Source organism: Eurytemora carolleeae, unplaced genomic scaffold, assembly GCF_000591075.1.
Source record: "Eurytemora carolleeae unplaced genomic scaffold, Eaff_2.0 scaffold1531, whole genome shotgun sequence".
NCBI lineage: Eukaryota > Metazoa > Arthropoda > Copepoda > Calanoida > Temoridae > Eurytemora > Eurytemora carolleeae.
Genome location: NW_019397469.1, coordinates 652 through 22,738, shown reverse-complemented (window position 1 = coordinate 22,738; position 22,087 = coordinate 652). Strand labels below are relative to the sequence as shown.

Here is a 22,087-nt window from a genome sequence, read left to right as displayed (position 1 = left end):
AGACTTCATATAGTAGGAATAGGATTGAATATATACTTGAGTAGAGGAGACTTCATATAGTAGGAATAGGATTGAATATATACTTGGGTAGAGAAGACTTCATATAGTAGGAATAGGATTGAATATATACTTGAGTAGAGGAGACTTCATAATAGTAAGAATAGGATTGAATATATACTGTCAAAATATCGACAAAGGGTCAGTGTCTAAAATTTTTAATCCAGCATAAAACTTTTCTTTAAAGATAAGGACATCTATACTGTTTCTACGACAAGGAAGAAGCACGTCAAAATAAAGTGAAATAGACAGTTTTTATTCACAACTTTTATTATAGAGAAATTGAGATAAACAAAAAAGTTTTAAATTTCGAATATGTAATTAAATTTATTTGTCTTTTTTATACCTATGAAGTAAGGGGTCACAACGCCGGGTAGCAGTAATGACACATAAATTTGACCTTTTCCTTCTGTCTAGTGTGCAGTAAAAATAAATCCATTTGATACATCTTTTTCAGGCGATCTTCTTGTTTTTGTTCGTAGTTTGGCAGATTGTCGCTTGGGAAGGTAACAAAATACAATAAAATAAAATTAAAGTTTGAAATATTTGTTTTCTCCAGGTTATTCTTCATCCCCTATTGACTGCCTGCTAAGTTTAGAGGTGTGGGGAATTCTTAGAAGCTTGGTTATGCTTGCTGGGACATTAGCTAGTTACAGGTTATACAGATATATAGATATATAGATATACAGATATACAGGTATACAGGTATACAGATATATAGATATACAGATATACAGATATACAGATATATAGATATACAGATATATAGATATACAGGTTATACAGATATACAGGTATACAGATATACAGATATACAGATACAGGTATACAGATATACAGATATATAGTTATACAGATATATAGATATATAGGTTATACAGATAAACAGACATACAGATATACAGATATATAGATATACAGATTATACAGATATATAGATATACAGGTTAGACAGATAAACAGACATACAGATATACAGATATATGGATATACAGGTTATACAGATAAAAAGACATACAGATATACAGATATATATAGATATACAGCTTATACAGATAAACAGACATACAGATATACAGATATATAGATATACAGGTTATACAGATAAACAGACATAGAAGATATACAGATATACAGATATACAGATAGACAGATATACAGTATACAGAGATATACAGATATATAGATATACAGGTTATACAGATAAAAAGACATACAGATATACAGATATATAGATATACAGGCATAGAGAATAGAATATATATATAGAGAGGAATTTACTAGAAAAAAGTGTAAAACGGCCATTTTGTTGTACTGTTTCCATACTGCAGGTGTACTTCACATATTTATGCTATATAACCTGTTGGGCCCTGGAATATCATTTTATAGAAAATCTAAAATTTTTGTTAAAAGAAAACCAAATTATGAAATAGGCTCGTTTCATAATTGACCAATGATCATTTCACATAGACTCTATGTCTTCCACTGTACAAACGATGATTTTCCGTTATAACTATAAATCAAATGATGTTTTTATCCACCTAATTCATTATAAAGTTTATTTAACAGCTTTAAAAATTTCGAAATTGAAATGAATAGTCTAGGGAACATACTGTATTAATGTACTCTACTGCTTATAATTTGTGAACATTTACATGATTTGTACACTTTGAACTCCCTTTCAGGCTGAAAGGGACTGAAAAAATTCATACCGAGAGATTCTTTTAATTCCTCTCTATATATTCTATTCTCTATGTATACAGGTTATACAGATAAGCAGACATACAGATATACAGATATATAAATATACAGGCATACATGTATATACAGGTATACATATATATCTATATATATTTACAATGCAAAATTAGAACTTGCAAAAATTAATTTTAGGAAACAACACATGCTTTTTCAGGAAACAGCACATGCTATTTCTTATATTTTCCTGTATATTTCTGTATTTGTGAACTCTATATGTTTACTTTTCTTCTTAGAAATGTAAAAGTAAATATGGAGAAATAGAATTTTCTTTGTCGTTGCGTTTATTTTTGATAATTTTTCACCCAGTGTCAAAGGTACATAAGCTACAATTTATCAAAAAGAAAACATATGTTTTGTTCCTATACTTCTCTTCGCTAGATGACAGTAGTTTTAACAGCATAAATTTGATTTAAGGAACTGTAATTTAAGCGTAATTTCAATGAACTCTCTATGTAAAAATTGCAATGTCTGAATCCCAACAGTACCCTTAAAAGTATTGTCTTATCAAGTGTGAATTGGAGAACAATTAACAATGTTAATAATTTCGAAAATTTTCAATTGTGGTTTCTCTTCAAAAGTGACTATCACTGTGCACAACTTCAGAAAACATAAAGAAATCATCACAGTTTTAAACCCAGAAAAACTAGGATATCTTTTACAATTGCAATCAGAAATCAAGGTTTCGAGGGTACTGTTTTAATAGGGCGTTGTCATTGAGGGTCACATGAAATGAGGCTGATTAATCCCTTTAAACCTTGAATGTTCCTTTTTTAATTTTTGGGAAAAGAATTTGAATTTGAGTAGATACACATTTTATTGTGACGTTTTTAATCTTTTAGAAACTAGTTTGATATAAACACACAATAAACACAGAATGTATAAAGAAATGCCGGGACAGAAAGGTAGAGTGTGTGAAATCGCTTTTCATTTACAGTTGTTGAGAAGTCTTGTTACAAATACGTCACAATTCAAAAAAACTATTCCAATCTTCCACACTGCACATGAATGAAAATCCAACTCATGCACATCTATTTGTAAAGTTAATGTAAATAATTCCTTCATTCCTTCTATAAAAAGAAATTGATGAAGCTCAAAAATTAAATTTGAAAAAATGCATCGAAAATACTTGTAAAAGACGTAAAAACTGAATTCCCATAGCTTTGTTTACAAAAAAATAAACAAAGTGCAGCCCACATACTATAGATACAGGGTGTCCCACGAAACATGACAGTTGGTAAATAGTTTGTTAGTCATGTAATAGTAAAATTAATTTCAAAGTAAAATATATTTGAGCAACGGATTTGTTTAACATAATAAACTGCTGAAAGCCTTTAATATCTAGTACAGTGTATCGAAGACGACATTTTCATTTACAGGGTGATTCATGGGTCACCCTGTATAAACAGATTGCTCATAAGCTCTCACGGTCTAGGCTAAGCAGGTCTATAGTTGTACCGACCCGACATGCTACATTTCCCCGAAAAGTTTTGAACTGCCATCTAACGGCCACTTGTTTAGGGCTTAAGTTTTACAATTAAAAAAAAAACTTCAATATTATCGGTCAATTGTACAATTACTCCAGTATGGGGGAGTTCCTGACAATAATTTTGAAATTTAAAAACAAAATTAAAATTTAAAATTAGATTTTATCTAACATGATTCTTCTTATCTTCCATCTTTCTAGAAAATATCCCTGGATTTTGTTCTCAAGTTTAGAAATTCAATTAACAAACAATTTAGCTTTAAAGGTTTTCAACAAGAGAGAATACTAAAAGTTTGAACAGGTTCTATTTGTTTTTCTAACATATTTAATTTCTATTTCGTTATGATTCAACATTTTCAATTTGTATGATCTAAATACAATATAATCTTATTTAAATTTTATTTCCCTCGCAAAAGTAACTAAGGCAAGGTTCGGTTTCTTCGATTTGAATTTAGTCCCATGCATGATGGTCTATAATTCAACTATCTTTAAAGGGACAGACCGGCTATGTAAGGTAGTTAAACTGAGTATGCAGTGTTGTGGACAAATTCTTTAGGATACATTTGAGACATAAAAAACGGGTTTTTTTAAAATTATTAAATAACGATGACGAAAAATAAAGTAAAAATTCTATAGTAAACTAATTTTAGATGTGTAGGAATATATTTCTCAAGAGACATTTGTCAATAAATCGAAGTTAGAATCAATCATTTCCTTTTTCATCATGATATTGAATTTCTTATTTTTTTATGAATTTGTTTGCAGATTTCTTAAAATTCTTCAAATGTCGTTTTTTTAATAAAAATTCTAGAAAATCTGCAGAAAATCTTTGTGATTAAAGAGAGATTATAGAAACTAATAATTGGATAAGATTACTTATTTCGATGATATGATTAATTGTTATTTTCTCAACCTGGTCCTAAACAACTGATTAGTTTACTCTAGAATTTTGTTTCCATTTTTTGTCGTCATTATTTAATAATTAAAAAAAAAACAATTCTGAAAACGTATCCACCCAAAAGTATGATTTTGAACGTCGACTTTGCGCTCAAACTAAGGATTTACAGATCTTTAAAAAGTTTTATAAGTCTCAAATGAATCCTAAAGAATTTGTCCACAACACTGACAGTGAAATTAATCTTGCAAGCTCTCACGGAGATATCGTCGAGAATTTGTTAATTACTTTTTAAAAAAAATGTACTGTACATGTAAAGGGCTACACAAAATCATCAGGCCTATCGACCATGGTCTTGACAAATTATGCATGTTTTCATAGCTGACTGCACTGTTAACCAAGCCAGACAAGCAGCACGGTACAAATACAGACTATTTAAGGCAAACCGGGACAGTAGACCAAAACGAATCAATTCCTTCTAGAGAAATTCTAGTGTCTAAATCAGAGATGCATGAGTACGGAGATCTATTAAAGGCTAGAATATACGATATTTTCAACACAACAATTTCCATTGTGTACAACTGGAGTACATGACCAACTAGAAGACATCTATCTTCAGGGATATTAAAGAATCCTTAGGATACGAAATACAAAACCTTTTAAAATAGACTAAATTCATAAATTTTATGTTTGAAATTAAAAGTTAAAATAGTTCTTTAAAAACTGTAAAACATAATTCTTAAAGGGTATTGGTACAACAAGTGGTGGATAGAAATATTACATGTCAGGCCGGTACGACTATAGGCCTGCTTAGCCCAGCCCGTAAAAAATGATTAGCAGTCTGGATCTCTGTTTTAATTCTCACATTTCATAGATTTATTCTGCTTGCTCTAATAATTTTTTGATGATTAAAAATATCTGACATTTATTAAAATATATGTTTCTAGGTATATGAGTGGTGGAGTGTGGAGTGCAGGATTGAGTGAATATCACTCTGGTTTAGAAGAATCCACATCACTCAACCACTGTTCCTATCCGTTCAATCATCACTCATTATTCATCCTGGCCTTGACAGGTCGTTTCAGCTTGCAGAGAATACATATAACTAGGCTTTTAAGGCGCTTCGCGCCCCCTTTTAATATAAAAATCTTAACTTTTAACTGTTGTTCTGAAAGTCGGCCATTTTAAACCATTGTCAAATTTTGGCGGGAAAAAAACCAACTAGTTTTAAGGATTTTTTTTCTCCAATTTTTAATTTTGATGTTCCATAAATCTTCCATGGGGTCATGTGAGGTTCCACACAAAATTTGGGCCCGATCGGCAATACCGTTCTGACGTTTATTTGATACAAACGGACAGAGAGACAAGCAAAGTATATATAGATACAGATACATTTAAATGGGGGAATGGGATAAACTCGTTTTTAATTATCTTTTATTCTTCGGCAACACAACCCGTCCCACGAACGAACAAAATAATATAGTTAATCAAATCTTTTAAAAATCATTACAATTTGTTTTGTAGAATTCAGTGGTTCCTGTGTCCTAACATTTCTAGCGGATAAGATATTTTCAAATAATTTCTTGATAAACAATGATCCAGAAAAATATTTTAGGTAATTCTTTATGGAAAATTCTTGTTTTTATTTTTGATATTTGAAAAGTAAAGAGGTTGTACTTTTAAGGTTATGGGTTCAAAAGAGATTGTTTTTTATAATTGTAATTGGTGTGATCCATTGCTGGTACAGTGGTATCCACAAAACAGTGTATTTTTGTCGTCTTACTTTTTGAGTTACAAAATGTCGCTTTGAAATTTTTAATTGTACAACAAAATTAAATATTTAATCATTAAAACGATCACTTGCACTTAAATGTTATTACAGTGTCCGAATTTAATGAATTTAAGCCGCGTCTTAAATCCCCCCAAAACCGGTTTCAATTGAGCGCCGGGTTAAATCTTGAAAAATTTAATACAATTTTAAGTTAAACCAACCATATTTGAGCCGCGGCTCAAATTCTTAAAATTGGGCCCCATGGTTCTTTATACGCTCTTATTATAAATCCATTAAGATTAATTTGTATCAAAATCTATTGTTTATAGTGGAAGTATATTTGCATTTTTTGTCATCATTTTCGTTCTCCTTGGAATGGACATTTCAGGTAGAACTTTTTTATTTTTTTTACTTTTAAAATTTACAAATGAAATATTTATACAGGAGCCATGTTCCACCCAACCCTGGCTACTCTTCTTCTAGGAATGTTAAGATAATAATTAAAGTTTTTAAGTTAAAGGATGAGATTTCAGAGACGACTTTAATTATATAGATTTTTTCCTTACATGAGAGGTTCTCTGCAGAGGCAAAGGGAGTGTAAGCACAATTAAAAGTAACCATACATTTACATTATGGGAAGGAACGATTTACAACGGTACTTAAAACCTACACATTTCTTGCATACAAGAAAGATGGAGAAATTAAACACTTATCAAGTTAGAAAAAGGAAGTTGTCATCCGCATTTTGGACCAGATTTAAGGTTTAAGGATACTGTTTTAAATTTGGCATTATTTTATCTTTGCATAGAGGTAAACTTAAACTTAAACCTCTTTGAACTTACTTTTTAGTTTTTTCTGTTTGTTTGTCCGATCATAAGTCAAGAACCTCTGGACCGATTTGCCTCAAATTTTGATTGGGGAACTCGGGAGACCCACGGAAATGTTCTAAGCTTGATTTTAAGATTCTAAGTCGAGTGAGTCGACTTTAACCCTATCTCCGCTGGGGTACTTGAAAACATGGGATTTAGAGGGGGGGGTCAATTTGACCCCCCCCTCTAAATCCCATGTTTTATGTCCAAATATGACAAATGATACATCATTAGAAAGCTCTTGTGCTCTACTTTTAGAATCTGCAAAAAAATTTGCAAATTTGCGAAAATTGAATTTTTTATTATATTATCCCGGTCAATCGTTCAAGTGCGGGTAAATGGTGGTAATAACTTTTAGAATCCGGGCACCGCTGGGTTCCCAAGCTAGTATATAAATAAAGTAGTAATATCTTTCTTTCTGTTTGTTTGTCCAATCATAACTCATATACCCCTGAACCGATTTGCCTACAGTGAAACCCTTAATAACGAATACATCGGAAGAATTTATCAAATGTCGTCTTGACAATTTTTCATTGAGTTTTATAATATATTACGTAAATTTCAGTATTTGCGAAAATAAATAGATAGCCATGAATATGCATGAACAGTTTTAAAGAGTTCCATATAATCATTTCATGAAAAAACTAAATATCTGCAACATTCCATTATCAGAAAGTGAAGAATACGACATTTGATGAATTCTTTCGATGTATTCGTTATTAAGGGTTTCACTGTATGATTTTGAATGGGGACCTTGGTAGAACCACGGAAGGTTCTTAGCCTGGTTTAACCAAATTTTTGATCGATTTTTTTAGGTAAAACTCCAGGCGAAGCTTGGTTACCAAGCCAGTATTAGATAAAGATAGATAAGGTTTGAAGCGCACTGAATTTCAATCTTGACAATTATCATAATAAAATGAGAGCAGGTGGTTGCAAGGGTCAAGGAGCCTTGGAGCATATTCTTGTTTACTGGTTGGCTCCAATATCCGGAGTTTGGAGCGCGAGATGGCTCCAAAGATTACCTACAAAAGATATACCTCAATCAGAAAAGAAGAAAAAGTTAAAATCTTCTTAATTTTTAATAACTTTGATTTGTGTGTCATTTTTTGCTTTGCCTCAATAGCTTGCCTGCTATAGAAAATTATTCAATATCTTTCATTATCTTAAAAAAAGAGATATCTGTTATTTTATCTTTTAGTAAATTCACCCAAATGCAACCAAAAAAAAAAATGAAATCTCAATTTCTCACTGTATATTAGATGAAAATAAATATGTCGTTTTTTAATAAATTTTATATTCTTTAAGCCTAAATATACCCTATTAAATGAACTAGTTAGGAATTGTATTTGTACAGTGTACAGTGCAGAGTGTAGCCTAAGTGATAAATGTTCAGAAAAACCGCGGATTTTCAACTTTTCTCCAATCTGTTTCGAAGTCTCGGTAAGGAAGCTGTTCAGAAACTATCAGATAATCCCCTAACTTTTTGTTCGTAAAATAGAAATATCGAAAGAATTTCGATCAAAGTTATTCAAAGAAAGTTATGAACATTTAAAAGATAAAATATATTTGTTAAATCAACTTCTTAAAGACTTACAGACCATTTAAATATTCAGAACCTACAGAATGCCAATATACGCCAACATACGCCAAAATACGCCAAATCGAGTTTATTTGTGAGCAAATTTTTATATTAGACTTAAACAATTTTTCAAAATGATTCATATTCTTCTTTAATTTTATGATTAATCCTTGAAAGTCGTAATTAGATGTGATGTGGGACACCCTATGTAAAATGTACATTAACGTGAGGTGCCTTCAAGGCTTCAAAAGGAGAAAAACAAAATAAAATCTGAAAAAATTCTATGTCTTCGCAGCAAATTTGAAAGCACATAAAAAGGTAGACTCTATTTTTGAATTTGATGCATCACATTTAGTTCAAAAGTTTCACGATCCGAACCAGCTTAACAATGATTGCCTGGCCAGATATTAAAGCAAGTTTCATATTTAGTCGTTTTAATAATAGTAATCAGAATTCAAAACTATGAATTATGACACACGTCAAACTAAAGTAAATTATGAATTATGACACACTTCAAACAAAAGTAAATTATGAATTATGACACACGTCAAACTAAAGTAAATTATGAATTATGACACACGTCAAACTAAAGTAAATTATGAATTATGACACACGTCAAACTAAAGTAAATTATGAATTATGACACACGTGAAACAAAAGTAAATTATGATTTATGACACACGTCAAAAAAGTAAACTATGAATTATGACACACGTCAAACTAAAGTAAATTATGATTTATGACACACGTCAAACAAAAGTAAATTATGATTTATGACACACGTCAAACTAAAGTAAATTATGAATTATGACACACGTCAAACTAAAGTAAATTATGATTTATGACACACGTCAAACAAAAGTGAATTATGATTTATGACACACGTCAAACAAAACTAAATTATGATTTATGACACACATCAAACTAAAGTAAATTATGATTTATGACACACGTCAAACAAAAATAAATTATGAATTATGACACATGTCAAACTAAAGTAAATTATGAATTATGACACACGTCAAACTAAAGTAAACTATGAATTATGACACACGTCAAACTAAAGTAAATTATGATTTATGACACACGTCAAACAAAAGTAAATTATGATTTATGACACACATCAAACTAAAGTAAATTATGATTTGTGACACACGTCAAACAAAAATAAATTATGAATAATGACACACGTCAAACTAAAGTAAATTATGAATTATGACACACGTCAAACTAAAGTAAATTATGATTTATGACACACGTCAAACTAAAGTAAATTATGAATTATGACACACGTCAAACTAAAGTAAACTATGATTTATGACACACGCCAAACTAAAGTAAATTTCACGTCAGATTAAAATCTTATATATTTTCAATCAAAACTCCTCCAATTGAAGAACGAAGCAATGAAAAAAAATTGTTTTTCGAATTTATAACTTTACTTCTCTCATATTTGTGCACAATATCCAATCTCCATCTTTCTGGTGAAGCACAATATTAAATATGCTAAAATTAAGTATTCTTCCACAGTTTATAAATAATTAAAATGTTTTTTTTTTTATACAGGAAAGAGTTGAGTTTTTGCCACAAACTCAGATTTTGTATTCCCTGTATCTCTGCAACCCGTTCTTGTAGACTTTTGACATTTCAAATAAAGAATTCTAACAGATCAAATATTCTAGGTTTGAAGTATAAAAGGTTCAACATCCGATTGCATAGATAAAGTGATTAGAAAATTGGAGTTTGTGGCAAAAACCCAACTCCTTTATGCTGAAAAGTTTTGGTTTTGAATTATAATCTAACACACATGTCAATTTGCAGGAATTATTCGTAAAAGATTTTATTCTGTATGAATTATTATCATTAATTCTCAAGCACATGTTGTGTAATGTTTAATTTGCACTGCGTTTAAAAGTTATGTATTTTGCGTAGCTTTTTTATGAGATAAATAAATATTGATTAAACTTTTAAAATCTATTTCATTCTGAAAATCTAAGTATAGAGGGACTGCAAAGGAAAAATGAAAGGGGGTATAGGCTGAAACCTCAGCATTTTAGGTGTTGATCAAGACCCATGAGAGTTCTATCTGATGTTCCTATCTCGAGAAATTGACATAAAACTGTGTTAAAGGAGTTGAGTCTTTGTCACAAACGCTGATTTTCTGACCCCACTTTCTTTTTCATTTCTAACATCGCAGACTTTTGATATTTCAAGATATGAATTTTATAGATAACACAATTATAAATAGAACATTTTATGGATGAAACAATTATAAAGAGGACATTTCATTGATAACACAATTATGATAGAAAATTTCATAGATAACACAATTATAAAGTGAAATTCATTGATAACACAATTATGAATAGGACATTTCATAGAAAACACAATCATAAAGAGGACATTTCATAGATAACACAATTATAAAGAGGACATTTAATTTGTGGCACAATCATAAAAAGGACATTTCATTGATAACACAATTGTAAATAGCACGTTTCATTGATAACACAATTATACATAGGACATTTAATTGATAACACAATTATAAATAGGACATTTCATAGAAAACACATTTATAAATAGGAAATTTTATAGGTAACGCAATTATAAATAGAACTTTTTATTGATCACACAACTATGAATAGGACGTTTCATTGATAAACAATTATGAATAAGACATTTCATAGATAACACAATCATAACTAGAACATTTCATTAATACCACGATTATAAATAAGACTTTTAATAGATAACACAATTATAAAGAGAAAACTTTATTGATAACGCAATTATAAAGCATTGATAACACAATTATGAAGAAAACCTTTGATAACGCAATTATAAATATGACATTTCATTGATAAAAAAATTATAAATAGTACATTTTATTGATAACACAATTATAAATAGGACATTTCATAGGTAAAACAATCATAAATAGGACGTTTCATAGATAACACAATTATACTTAGGACATTTAATTAATAACAAAATTATAAATGGGATATTTCACAAATATCACAATTATGAATAGGACATTTCATTGATAACACAATGGTAATAGGACATTTCATTAATAACAAAATTATAAATACGATATTTTATATATAACAGAATTAATTATCGGACATTTCGTAGATGACACAATTTTACTTAGGACAGTTCTAGATGACACATAGAACATTTCTATAGAACTATTTGCCATGCACGTCTTAATACGATTGAGAAGAAGAAAAATTGTAATGAACTGAATGAAACGTTTAAACAGTTAAAACGATTAAAGGGTTTTATAAAAAGTTGGTCATTTAAATGGAGTGACCGGCAATGTATGGTGGTTGCACTGAGATTGCAGTATTGTGGACACATTTTTTAGGATTCATTTGAGACACATAATATGTTTAAAAGATCTATGATTACTGAGTTTTAGCGCAAAGTCGATGTTCAAAAATCAATTTAGGTGGGTACTCTTTGAGAATCTTTCTTTTAATTATTAAATAACGACGGCAAAAAATCTTGATCTTTTTACATTTTATTCCCCCCCCCGTACAATTAATTTGATATATAGTGCAAGTACGCTACTCATTAAAAAACTAGATTTTTGGGTAAAATTCATCTATGATATGCTACTATGGTAAGGTTGATTGAGTAAGATTATCTACGCGAAGCGCAAAATTTGTTTTTTACATTTTTCCTTTTAATGGTTATCATGGACATGGAGAATGGAGATCAAGTTACTAAACGAGGATGTTTGTGTCCCCAAGATTCTAGGGGGGGGGGTAAGTAACCCCAATAACCCCCCATATTTACGCCACTGTTAATATGAAACTCATTTTTCAGCGGCATTTGATCTTAAATATGTAATACGACATTATAGAAAACTCTTGCTATGAATTCGTATATCTGGGAATCACTGTACATGTCGCCCCCAGGGAAATCTTGGGTTCCCATAAAAAATCAGCAATTTTGGTTCAGCCGTTTCTTCTTTATCCCCAAGCAGGACTGAAATTTAAGAATTTTATTAAATTTTATTCGTAGGAAGTCTTTATTTTGCAAGTGTTTCTTTTTCAACCTACCCTGTACAGGCATCTTTATGCCACCAGTCTCCAAAATGTGAATAGACTTTCTTTTCTGAATTATGTACTCTCTCACACAAATCACACATCCTCTAGAAGTGTAAGGACGATTAGGAAATGTCGTCTTTTATCTACGCGGCATTCAATTGTAAAAAAATTTGTTTCAGAAAATTTGAACAGCCTCAGCTCATGAAGAAATACGAACTAAGTGAACTCTTTTGAATAGTAGTTAACCATGATTGCGCACATATTTGCGTCAATTTTATTTTGCCCAACTTGCATATTTGCTTGCGAACCAAATGAATTAATTTCAGTGTTTTTTTTCAATAACTTTAAAATAGTTTGCACTAGAACCCCTTACAGTTACATAAAGGGTACATGGCATAGAAGAGGTTAGTTATTATATACAGAAAAAAGAATTTATGATTTAGGACGTTTCAGTCAGAGAGTCGAGAAAACAATTCAGAAATAAGAATTTATAGAAAAGTACTTTCGTCAATAATATTCCTTCCTATTTTAATCAAGGTTGTGTAATAAGGTTGCATACTCTCGATACGCTCCAGCCTCCAATGCACAGAAAATGTCGTCTCATGAGGCTTGAGCATAGCTCATAAAATCCGCATCCCAGGAAACACAACTGGATGATACAACTATTTGATAACTAGTTGTTCTAAACTCCACTTGAAAACTTCATTTAAACTCGACTGAAACTCGACTTTTTGAATCCCAGTTTTTAACAAGTCAGGGTGAAAACTTGGATTTAAAAACTCCACTTCAAAACTCCACTTCAACTCGACTTTAACTCCACTTTTGAACTCTTCAGTCACCAACTGGGTGTAATCTGGGTGCATAAACTCGACTTAAACTTGACTTTTGAATCCCAGTTTTTTCCAAGTCAAGGCTAAAACTTGGATTTCAAAACTCCACATCAAAACTCCACTTAAACTTGACTTTAACTCCACTTTTTAACTACAGTAACCAGCCGGGTGAAATCTGGGTGCATAAACTCCACTTAAAATCAACTTTTTGAATCCTAGTTTCTGTGTCAATATATTCACGAAACCTCAACTGCACAAAAATGCATTTTTAAGTGAGAATTTGATAGTATTTAATGATTTTTCAAAAGAATTAATATATTTAAAAAATTTTATGCAACTATTTTGGTAATTACAATATTTCAAAATTTATAATATCATTTTGGAGTAAATTGATGTTTTCATTAGAATCAATGTCAGTAAATTCTTGATTTTTTGATAAATAGAAGTTTCACTTAAACAGTCTTGTAACAGGTATAACGGTAAGTTAATACAGTATAACATATATTGAATATATGTAATTGTTAAAGATTTGTGCTGTATGTATGTATGAGTGTTAATTTAGATTATTACAGATGGAGTAATGATGATGGGGTGAAACTGGATTGATTGGTGATATCTGGATGATATGTGGATGATATCATCTGGATGGTATGTGGGTGATATCATCTAGATATCACCCACATAGCATCCAAATATCACCCATATATCATCCATATGATATGTGGGTGATATCATCCAGATATACCAGCATATCATCCATATATCACCCACATATCATCCACATATTATCCATATATCACCCACATATCATCCAGATATCATCCATATATTACACATATCATCCAAATATTACCCACATCTCTTCCAAATATCACCCAGACAATATTTTTAACAACCCCCCAACTTGATGACAAGTTAAGTTTTAACCGAGATATGGCACGACTATTGCAGAAAAAACTCCACTTTGAAATAAGAATTTCCATCGTAATAGGATGTTCACTTACGCAAAATTACGTGCAGTTACGTAAAATAATTTTCATTTCATGTAATTTCGCAGCATTTCACGTACCTGGCGAAACTTCAATTTCAAAAAATTATGGCGTAATTTCTACAACATTATTTCGCGAAATTTTGTAATAATTATGTGTAATTAGCGAAACTTCGCTTTCGCGAAATTATGGCATAATTTCGCGTAATTTCTTCGTGAAAATGTTGCAATAATTACGCCAAATTAGCGAAACCTCCATATAAACTGCAGCCTACAGGAGAACATTTTAACCTTCCTGAACATGAATTCTACCATCTAAAAGTTAGCATACTAGAGAAGGTTTGGGACTTTGTGAGAAGTTTACTTTAAGTACTTTAAGTAATACATCAGATGTTTTATGACTGATCTCACAGGAATGAACAGAAAAAAATAGTTTTTATTTAATTGTTAACTATAATTCAGTATTTTAAAGAAAGAAAGGAGTCACGGAAGTTCGTAGTAAGATTTTGACTCCACTGGACACCACCAGAGGGAATTCTTTTTCACTGGAGGGGTTTGAAAAAATGCTTTTTATAATTCAAAACTTTACGCAAGGTGATTTTGTGGAATTATAAACCCCGAGGAAGGATATCTGAATCCCTCCAGTGGAATTATAAACCCCTAGGAAGGATAACTGAATCCCTCCAGTGGAATTATAACCCCCCCAGGAAGGATATCTGAATCCCTCCAGTGGAATGTAAATCACCCTGCGTAAAGTTTTAATTGTAAAAGGCATTTTTTGAAGCCCCTCCAGTGAAAATAAAATCCCTCCGGTGGTCTCCAGTAGAATCGAAATCTTACTACGAACTTCTTTGAGTCGAAAGAAAGACTATTTAGAATTTACGTTAGAACTGACAAGGGTGAACCTAGACCGAAATATATTTTCAATAAAATGTGGAAATAACATCTACTTTTTTTTCACTATAAACGAATTTTAATTCAATTTGAAAGTATTTAAATCATCCAATCAGATTGGACATGGTTGTAACGTACATATCCTTACACATATTTTCCCGCTATATTAATTTCTGAGAATTAATATGTACTTTACAAATTACGGAATGGTTTCGTATTACTTACTTTCGTACGTTTCTTTCGTATACGTAATTAGCATGTAATTTTGCGTAATGCTCCTCCCTAAGAGAAAGAAAGTGTTACGGGTAATTACGAGTAATTATGTGTAACGTAATTACGACTGGAAACCCTATTTAAAATTCGATTAAAACTCCACTTCTCATCATCCAGATATTACCCAAATATCATCCAAATATCATCCAGAAATCGGCCAGAAATCATCCAGAAATCATCCAAAAATCATCCAAAATTCATCCAGAAATCATCCAGATATCATCTAGTCGACACCGTGGTAAAAAGTCGAGTTTTCATCCAGATATGGCACGACTATTGCAGGTAAGAACTTTTAAACTCGATTAAACCTCCACTTTTGGAAGGCAAAAGTCGATTTTAACTCGAGTTTTTGTTTGCTGGGATATAGCTGCACTCTCACCTTTATAATCAGTGACGTCATATGCGAATTTTATTTATCTATGATATGGAGACAACATTTTTGGAGCGCATCAAGAGTATTATGTAACCTGAGATACTGACGAGACAATTGTGTATGTCGTCTTCCATTCCAGATATTTGTTATATTCCTAAATATATACAATTTATATTCTTTCTTTTCTATACATCTACACAAAATAAAAAAAATAGATAATACATAACGGTGGTAATAGGAAAACAACAAAAGCTCCAAAAAAATATGAGAAATCTTACATTTTTTTCAATTTTTTTTTTGAATTATTTAAATGTTATAAAACTGGAAAAGTTTATAATTTAAGTTAAAAGTGATGTTATAATGAATAAAATATTGTTAATTTGTTGGCCATTTAGTTTTGTTCGTTTTATACAGGGTGTCCCAAAAAACATGGGAATTCAGTGACGAATTCTATATCGTCTTTTCAAATAATTCTTTGATTTAGTATAGTGATACCTACTGAGAAAGCTGTAATCTGTAAGAGTTTCGTCTGCTATGTTTACATTTGGTTTGTTTATGTTTTGACTGCAACCGGTTGTACTTAGTAAAACAAGAAAATTACAGTATACAAACAGAGTAAACTTGTCCGTATTCACTGTTCATCTTGCGGAGACATTATAGACACATCTTTGCAGTCTTTTACCCTTTTCATAAAATAAACTCTAGCAGACATAATAATTATGGCTTTTGAAATTAGGTATTACAATGCTAATTCATAAAAAAACGATATCGAATTCGTCACTGAATTCCCATGTTTTTTTGGGGACACCCTGTATCTCCCTCAGTTTTAAAATTTAGCAGAGAACGTAAAAAAACTACTTGTTTTAAATAAACAGTTTTAAAATTTGTAAGGCTTTTCAAAATGATGTTGATCATTTTAAAGTCTAAAAACCTGAAGGGTCTTGAAAAACGAACGAAATGTCACAATGTGTCCCACGAAACGCATGACAGTAGCAAGACGACTTGAACATTGTCTTTGATTTTTGATATAATTTTCTTGATTTATTGGTCAACCTAATTTTAGAAGTAAAATTCTAGAGACAATAAAAATTCTCTAGTCCTGGTGTGGTCTGCCTTTTTTTGTGCTTTCAATATAATCCGAGATATGAGTGATTTCGTTCAAATTTTGATAATTTTTGTTTTCTTTAACAAAATTGAAATCTGAACGAAATTCTTAATATCTCCGGTAATATTAAAATCACAAAAAGGCAGACCACATTTTGGAAACACCAGGACTTTGAGAATGTTGTGATTATTGTTTCAAGAATCATGCACATTAAAGTAGGTTGACGACTTAATGTCACAAATAAATTCAAATAATAAAGACGACTTTCAAGTCGTCTTGTTAATGTCAGGTTAAGTGGGACACCCTGTAGCTTGAATAGCATTACCGTTTGGTTTTTATGAAGCTTGAGAAGGTACTTTGACAGATGTTCAGGGGATTCAAAATCCTTGAAAAAAATTAGAATTTCAGTTCTTATTCCAATTCCAATTTAGCTATTATACAATATTTAGCAAGTTCTATTTCTTAATTTTGTTGAAATTCCATTTTTATTGCAAAAATAAGTTATTTTGCAAAAAATTTTAATATAAAAATAAATTATTTTTGAAATTATATTGTTTTTTTGTTGCAAAATTCATTTATATTACAAAAAATGGGTTAAAATGTGAAACATTTATTATTTTTGAAAATTACATTGTTTTTGTTGCAAAATTAAGTTACATTACAAAAAATTGGTTAAAATCTGAAATATTATTTTTGAAATTACATTGTTTTTTGTTGCAAAATTCAATTATCTATATATAAATTTGGCTTGTCGGTCTGTTTGTCTGTCTGTTTGTATCCAATAAACGTCAAAACGGCTGAACCGATCGGGCCCAATTTTTTTGTGGGACATCACGTGACCACAGGGAAGGTTTATGAATGATAAAAATTTTAAAAAATTGTGTTTTAAAAGTTTTTAACTTGTAAAAAATTCTAAATTCTTAAAAATCCGCCAATTTTTTTTTTAAATCCGCAAAATTTTTTTCTTCTTTGTTTTAAAATGTCAACAAAAAGAACATGTTCACAATTTAAATAGAAGATGGGCGTGAAGCGCCCTAAAAGCCTAGTTTTACAAAAATGGGTTTAAATCTGAAATATTATTTTTGAAATTATATTGTTTTTTGTTGCAAAATTCAATTATATTACAATTAAAAAGGGATTAAAATCTGAAATATTTATTATTATGCCTGAACATTTATGAAGGAATGTGGTGGTGCCAAATCAGTATAGTTTGCCGATCCTGGAAAAAATTATGATGCATTGAAAATCAGCGTTTTTGCATATTTATTATTTATACCTTAAATGTTAAATATATATTAGAAAATTTTCTACCCAATTACCTAAGACAACTGGTACCAGATTCTGAGCTAAATATAACATTTGAAGGATAGCTTCAGTGAGAATCAGAAAATGTGTTAGACTTAAGACATGATTTTACATAGTCTATTGAACAAAAGACTCAGCCATTGTGATGTGTAAACAGACCCGTTTCACTTAATAAGCTATTTTATAAGTTACTAGAAAAGCTTATTGCTTTGTAACATAATTAAGTTCACTTCAACATTACTCTAATGTGGTTTTCCTATACCGCAGATTTTTTGATGCTCACTGTACAAGTTGGGAGGACTTTTTTATTCCAAATATTTTTAACAATGTTTTTATAATTTATTTTTTTAACAGTTTTTAGAAAATAAAATGGTACGAAATTATTAAGTATGCTAAAAAAACAATCAAAACTAGAATCCTAGTATTTTGAAACATATTCTTGGTTGTTATTTTGCAGTTATAATTAATGAGAAACAAGCTAATTATATATCCATTTAAAAAGCAATAGTTCAAATATATTTCCTAAAATTCGCCAGAACTTCTCTGTCACATACTCTTTGCAAAGTGAGTTTTCAAATGACAGATAGAACTTGTAGTTAGTTCCAAGATTATTGAAACAATCTTCATCACAGTTTCCCCAAAATCCCCAAGCAGAACATTTGCCATATTGATCAATAGGAATCCACTTTTTCATTTCCTAATACAGACCAATTTAAATGAATTGGATAGAGGTCGCTGAACTATCAACCGTTGGTTCAACTACTTCCAAAGTTTTCACACAAGCTTAAATCCTAAATCACTGATTAAAAGTTTAAAGTTTGAACAACCCTAACATTGTAAACCAATCAAAAGGATATTGACTCGAAATGGGCGGCGGAAATGGACCTAAGGAAATGCAACTTGAGATAGCATTTTTAATCTTCTGAAATAAATATTCATTTGGTTAAAGGAATTTCATTGTTTGTTTGCAAATGATTCACTGGAATTATGTTTAAAATTGTTTCTTTTAATGAACTTTAAGTTTTATTAGCTACATGAGGCTTTTGTTTGCTTTTACGCGGAGACCTTGAAAATGTTTGGTTTGGAAAGTGAACAGAGGGTCTAGCGGAGGTACAATCTGTCAGAGACGACCATACAAAAGAGTAGATTATGGGGTATGGTTCACAAACATATAGTCAGCTGTTGCTCAGGTTTCCAATCGGAATTGCTCGGAATTGCGCGAAATTGTGCTCAAATTGCGTGAAATTTTGTGGAATCACGTGACTCAAAGAAAATCCATTTCCGCCAGAAACCTTAGCGTAAGCAGACAAAGATGCCGACAATAAGAACCAATCAGAATGTTGCAAATATTGGGCACATCAATCTACTTGCTGAAACAGAACTCGGATCTTAACCCTATAGGATAGTTCAAAAGTTTAAAACGTTAAGCTAAACCAGGAGTAAAAGAGAGTAAAAGAGATGTGGTTGAACCTCCTATTTATAGTTCAACGACTTCTTGAAATTTATTAAATTTGGTCCCAGATAAACTTTATAATTTACCAATGATAAAGGCTAAGAGCAAATATAAGTCGTTATGCTAAACCCTTTCAACGCTTAAAAAATGTTAAAAATATCTTATCGAAAAAATTGTTTATTTTGTTACTCTGACCAATTAATCCTGTTTTTTTGTATTATTATTATCAAAATATTTGAACCTTCTGAATTCACCACATTACAAGTGTTCTTTAATCTTTAAACTGTTTCTGGAAAACATTTTTCAACATGTCTTGGCCTCACGTGTGGCTGGGAGGGGGTGCAGAGCCGCAAGTATCCCCACATTTCAACATCCGAACCACATGATTTGCAGAATAACATCCAAATTGCAGAATCAACATCCAAATTCCACATTGCAACATCTGAACCCTGCATTCTTTTTTCTGTATTGTTACCATAAAAAAGTGGTATGAAATAATGGAAATATAAAGCCAACTGATGTGAGTAAATCTACAGAGTATAGGAAAAAATGTATTTACAAGTAAAAAATGAACAAATAAAGATGATACTTTTGAATCATGGTAATTCGGAGCTCTCTGACAGACTCTCAGTCAATTTCATTCGCCTCGTATGACAAGCTAATCTTCCGTCTTCAGACTCTTCGTGAATACTGACTCTTTTTCAGTTTTAGCCCAGGCTGATCCTATTCTCTCCTTATAAGCGGTGTTTCATGCCTATTGGCCTGATTTTAAATCAGGATCTGGGGCAACGGTTGTTTCGGTTTTCCATGTGTTCAAACATGCGTTCAAAGCATGTTTTCTGTGTTGGCATTTTCTAACGACAACCATTTTTCCACGTTGGCAACTTATCATCCGCTCCACTTTCTGTCCGACCTATAGCTATATACAAAGAGCTAATACATTTCCTGTTTATAGGCCAGACTACTTGCAATCCGAGCTTAGCTCCGGGTCCGTATGAGGACTTAAGGGGTTACATCAATTGAACTATCCAATTTGAGTTTAGCTCAGGGTTTGTATAAGAACTGAGTAAGTATCCCTATTTTGAGCTATTGAGCTAACACCGGTTACAGAATGATTTTTATTTTCAAATGCATATGCTTGAAAATCCCTTAAAAGGAGAAAAATGCATCCAAAAAATACGCTGATGTAAGTTTTACAGAATCCCCAAAAAGGACTAATTATATAGCACTGTCAGAAAAAAAAATTTAGGTTTTCTAACTTTTCGACCACATAATTTGACTTCTAACTTCTCAAAATATATACATCTACTTTTTTAATGTATAGTATCTTTTCCTGTTTCCCAGATCCCCAAATCTGATCCTTTAAAAGTACAATTAATAAAACTTTAAATGATAAAAATAAATCCGACCTATTAGTAAAACTGCAATAGTTTTTCACAGGTTTGGGAATTTGTAACATTTAGAAAAACAAATTTCGCAGCTCTAATTTCATCTTAATGAAGTCTTTTAATACACATTGTCTGTGAGATGGTTTTAAAATAATGCAAATGCCAAACACCACAATGAAGGATTCTGATGTGGAAATGCAGGGTAAATGACAGCTATGCACCCTCTAGGCCCTACTTCTTCTGGACCCGCCACCAGTCACCATGGCGCCACTTTTCCACCACCTGGTGGCAAAAAATGGCAACTTATCATTCCTTTGTTTGGAATGAATTCATTTGCATTGAACAAATCATTAATTTTGAATACTATAAAAATATGGTTTGAAAAACTTAAACATCTTAAGATTTAAAATTTATTTTATTCATCCTTATTTTAACTTGTTTTTTACCTCAACATATTTTTCTCGTTGAGATTGTGTCTCACAATGAGATACAACCCATGCAGCTAGCTTTCTGTCATCTTTACTTCTTGAACTAGTTGCTTTCTTATCAGATATTTTCCCACCAGATTTCATTTCTCCATATGGGAAAAAAATATCAGAATCTCGTTTGTAAGTCATTGTTAAATTAAAAAATGACTTATACCTAAAAAATTTGTTTTAAAAAATGGCCATTTGACTCCAGTTGACAAAAAAGGAACTGAGTTTTTGCCACAGTCTCAAATATTCCAAACCCTATATCTTTGCAATCTGATAGTGTAAACCTTTTATATTTCAAACTTAGATTATTCCCAACCAACCCCGCTGACGGTAATTTAACGCCTTGGATTGACATGCAAGTTGGAGAATTTGGACATCTGCAAGACTCACATTTACACTAGTACCCTACGTCTGATTTAGACAAAAATTTTTTTTTTTTTGCGGTGCTCAGATTAAACGGAGTCAAATTACAAATGGCCTGCTAACTGCAGGGGTCCGTTGTATTTATCTCTGTCTGTTCGTT

General features: G+C 31.1%; 2 protein-coding genes across 3 annotated transcripts in view; one reads left to right on the top strand and one right to left on the bottom strand.

Annotated features, from left to right (window-relative positions):
• LOC111714463 (aquaporin-11) overlaps window positions 1-8,048 on the top strand; it is a 14,213-nt gene extending 6,165 nt beyond the window's left edge. For both annotated transcript variants that reach the window (XM_023489571.1, XM_023489569.1), the window contains exons 2-8: window positions 515-563; window positions 617-713; window positions 5,144-5,271; window positions 5,721-5,811; window positions 6,297-6,355; window positions 6,412-6,450; window positions 7,763-8,048. In XM_023489571.1, the coding sequence (XP_023345339.1) occupies window positions 515-563; window positions 617-713; window positions 5,144-5,271; window positions 5,721-5,811; window positions 6,297-6,355; window positions 6,412-6,450; window positions 7,763-7,911 (612 nt within the window). In that variant the 3' untranslated portion in view covers window positions 7,912-8,048. The remainder of the gene's footprint in view (window positions 1-514; window positions 564-616; window positions 714-5,143; window positions 5,272-5,720; window positions 5,812-6,296; window positions 6,356-6,411; window positions 6,451-7,762) is intronic.
• Window positions 8,049-11,929: 3,881 nt separating this feature from the next.
• Window positions 11,930-21,730, bottom strand: LOC111714464 (alpha-(1,3)-fucosyltransferase C; the record flags this gene model as incomplete). Its single annotated transcript, XM_023489572.1, is given in 8 exon segments — window positions 11,930-12,417; window positions 12,492-12,583; window positions 15,932-15,991; window positions 17,268-17,327; window positions 18,109-18,161; window positions 18,262-18,288; window positions 18,770-18,944; window positions 21,535-21,730. Coding segments are annotated over 8 exon segments (679 nt in total), but the record flags the coding sequence as incomplete, so codon positions are not given.
• Between the last annotated feature and the right edge of the window lie 357 nt (window positions 21,731-22,087).